This window comes from Pseudophryne corroboree, chromosome 6, assembly GCF_028390025.1.
Source record: "Pseudophryne corroboree isolate aPseCor3 chromosome 6, aPseCor3.hap2, whole genome shotgun sequence".
Lineage (NCBI taxonomy): Eukaryota > Metazoa > Chordata > Amphibia > Anura > Myobatrachidae > Pseudophryne > Pseudophryne corroboree.
In genome coordinates, this window is record NC_086449.1 from 819,089,668 (window position 1) to 819,093,497 (window position 3,830).

General features: G+C 45.1%; 1 protein-coding gene across 1 annotated transcript; it reads left to right on the forward strand.

Annotated features, from left to right (window-relative positions):
* The first annotated feature begins 1,260 nt into the window (after positions 1-1,260).
* REP15 (RAB15 effector protein) lies at positions 1,261-2,365 on the forward strand. Its single transcript, XM_063930619.1, has one exon. The coding sequence runs from the start codon at positions 1,352-1,354 to the stop codon at positions 2,075-2,077; it is 726 nt and encodes a 241-aa protein (XP_063786689.1). The 5' UTR covers positions 1,261-1,351; the 3' UTR covers positions 2,078-2,365.
* Positions 2,366-3,830: the final 1,465 nt, after the last annotated feature.

Sequence of the window (3,830 nt, forward strand, 5' to 3'; positions counted from 1 at the left end):
ATTGTAAGCTCCACTTAGGGAGGGACCGATGTGAATGGCCAAATATTCTCTGTAAATCGCTGCGGAATATGTGTGCGCTATATCAATAACTGATAAATAATATTCTCTGGAAAAAAAGAGTTTGTATATCAATAGTAGCGCTCCCCAAGAACCACGTTACCACTTAACACCTCTTAAAGAATAAGTAATTGATTCACCAGAGAGAGAATATGATATCCTCTATTTGTCTTTGTATAGTCTGATCAAAGGATCACATAGGTACTCCTCCTTCTTAAACACACCAGACGATAGCTGTAGATCATAGCTATAAACACTGTTGCCAATGATGGACCTAAAAAACAAGTGTCTCCTATTCCTTTTTGTATAGGAATTGGTAGGATACACTTCAAAAAATAGCAATCATAGTGTAGTAGTCCTTTGAAGGTAGGCACATATATTTTCTCAGAAATTTGCACTTACACAAACACCATAAGAAATCAGCACATCAAAATCTCCATAAAGTGTAAACACCTTCATAGACGTTTTTCTTAAAGAAGACGGTCAGCACCGAGAATTGTGCTGACCGATCCTTTGATCAGACTATACAAAGACAAATAGAGGATATCATATTCTCTCTCTGGTGATTCAATTACTTATTCTTTAAGAGGTGTTAAGTGGTAACGTGGTTCTTGGGGAGCGCTACTATTGATGTACAAACTCTTTTTTCCACTGTTTTGTAAGTGTGTTCTTGGATGCACACTCTTGTACATTGTGTAGCTGCACTCTTTGATTTAATTGCGCACTGTGTTCTGAAATATCTTTGCTACAAATAATATTCTCTGTAAAGTGCTGCGTACATTGGTGGCGCCATGTAAATAAACAATTATATATATTTGTGGCAAAACTGGTTATTTTATTCAGGGTAACAATAGGACGTCGCTGATGTTGGGATTGTTGTCACTGTGTAAATGTCAAGTGTTGCAGGTGTTGGGCACAGGAATCTCTTGTGTTTGAACATATTTGTGTATTTATTTATATGGTTTATTATAATTAGTGTAAATCTCAGGCGTCAGACTGTGTGCTGTAGGGGGCACTTGGTCCTGAATACCCCCGGCTCTCCGCCTGCTACTCGAAGACTTTGCTCCGCTATGAGGATAATTTAAGCTTCTCAATGGGAAAACTCGTCCAGCTAGTTTTATCAGTCCCAGAGATACAATAACAGGCCACGCCCCCAGCTATAACCTAGAACACGTCCCGGTAACACTGCCCAGCTCAGTGCAACCTCACAGCTGCTTCCCAGGAACCAGACGTGCATTTCTGTCTCGATGGAGCACTCGTTGCGATGACTCCTCCAATCTGATCAATACACGCAATGGGCCAAACCCCCTCAGCTCCGGTGATAATCACCCAGCCGGACAAATCGGACATAGTGTGTGAGATCTTCAGCCAGGGGGTGGTGCACACCTCCCAGAAACTGAAGGACTATCTGGGATTTGAAGACCCGCATGGCAATCTGCGTCCGAGCACCGACACCTTGACCGAGATTTTCCTCGTGAACTTCATAAACTTCTGCGTGGAGAAAGGCGTGGAAGAGAGAATCGCAACCAGTACCATGACCAAGCAGCAGGCCGCCTTGTTCGGCGTGGACTGGATTTGGACGCTGTTCGCTCCCGACAAGTCGGTCAGGCTTCAGATAGCCGTGCAGGCCTTACAGATGTCAGACTTCGACGGGAACGGCAGAAGCGACCCGGACGCGTTCGGCAAAGGTCCCTGCAAGGAGATACAACTCACCGACGTCGGTTACAAGAATAAGAGCCTGTATGAGAAGCTTGAGGAGTTTTGCCGCCTCGTGGGCTCAGACTGCCTGGGCCTATTTATGGTGTTTGGCTTGCCGGGGAAACCGAAGGACATTAGAGGAATCCTGCTGGATAGCGTCGGCAAGGAGAACAAGAAGAATTCTCTGCCGGGGGAAAAAGCTTTGCAACAATTCATTCTCACCACAGACAACTTCCTACCCACCAAGGAACTGCTGGATACCTGTATGTTCAAGCGCAACGGCCAGCGCAACATCGGGAAAGTGTACATAAACTTTTTGTAACGTGGGGGCTGCACAAAAGAGAGGATTTAAAGCCATCTACAGGCAGCCATCTTGTGGGACAGTTTTACACGAGGACATAGGCCCTGGTGCAATTCTTGTGCTATCGATCTACCATAAAGGGTTAACTGCGTGCATGTCTGCAAGAGTCTATTATAAAGAAGGAGACTGAGCCAGCAGGTGAGATGGGCCGACCTGCAGCAATTGTTAAAATAAAACAAACCCACAGAGTCAGTAAGTGGTTTATTTACACCATAAGGCAGACCAATTAAACACAATTTTATATCAAAATCATTGTCAGGTGGGAGATTCTTCATTATTTAGTTTTCAGTGGATTTTCATTTTTTTTTTTTTTTCAAACAGTCTGTAACGGGATCCGGTCTGAAGATCGACAATGTCTAGGTCGACCACTATAGGTAGACAGTCACTAGGTCGACATGGCTGGAAGGTTGACAGGGTTGCTATGTCGACAGGTCTAAAGGTCGACATGAGTTATTCACATTTTTTTTCTTATTTTGAATTTTTTCATACTTAACGATCCACGTGGACTACGATTGGAACTGTAAAGTGTGCCAAGCGAAGGCACCATGCCAGAAGCATGGCGAGCGAACGCAGTGCACTAATTTGGGATCCCGGTCACTCTACGAAGAAAACTACACCAAAAAAATATTTAAAAATCCTCATGTCGACCTTTAGACCTGTCGACCTAGCAACCCTGTCGACCTATAGTGGTCGACCTAAACATTGTCGACCTAGACACTGTCGATTTGATGAACCACACCCGCCTGTAACATGACAGGTAGGAGCTGATTGGCTGGGACTTAGATATCTCTCTCTAAGACTTAATACATCATCTGCCCCTTAGAGCTGTAATGTTAAATACTTAAGAATCAGAACAGCACCACCTAGTGGCTAAATAAGGTGAAACTAGTTTTGATGTAGGCATTGTCCTACAAGAATTAAGGAGACTGTATAATTAAGTATATATTTAATATAATGCTGCATTAACTCCTTCAATGCTGGATTCTTAATGCATGATCATGGGGGGGGGGGGGGATTACCTCCATAAGAGGTTCTGCAGCAGTCTTGCTCTTTTTGTCATTAACCGTTGCAACATGTTCATATTGTACAGGTTGAAAACCATTGTCATATCTACAATCACTAGAATACTCAGTCTCGCTGCATCCTGCAGGTGTTGGTCACTGCTGCGATCAGGGTGTGACCATCAGATTTCATACACAATAAGCTTTTCCCAGGAGATGTGATGCGGTGATCTAGTAAGTGGTGCAAAGACCCTGTGTGCTGCAAGCAGTCACCCAGCCCAGTGTAGCCCGCACTACTAACAACCAGTGACCTGGTGCAGTGTAGCCCGCACTACTAATGACCAGACACCCGGCGCCATGTAGCCCTCACTGCTAACCACCAGTCACCCAGCGCCGTGTAGCCCTCACTACTAACCACCAGTCACCCAGCGCCGTGTAGCCCTCACTACTAACCACCAGTCTCAGTGTAGCCAGCACTGCTAACCACCAGTCACCCGTCCCCGTGTAGCCCGCACTACTAACACCCAGTCGGCCGGCGCAGTGTAGCCCACACTACTAGCACCCAGTCACCAGGCTCAGAGTAGCCCGCACTGCTAACCAGACTGATTGCACTACATGTTATTTGTTACATTTTGTTACAAATGCTGCTAAAGGGAAAGGTGTAATTGCAGAAGACAGTCCCAGCTCATGTTACTGTAGGAAGAAACGAATGT

Excerpts from the sequence above, each read along its gene's own strand:
- REP15 (XM_063930619.1), top strand. The coding sequence starts at position 1,352 with ATGGGCCAAACCCCCTCAGCTCCGGTGATAATCACCCAGCCGGACAAA.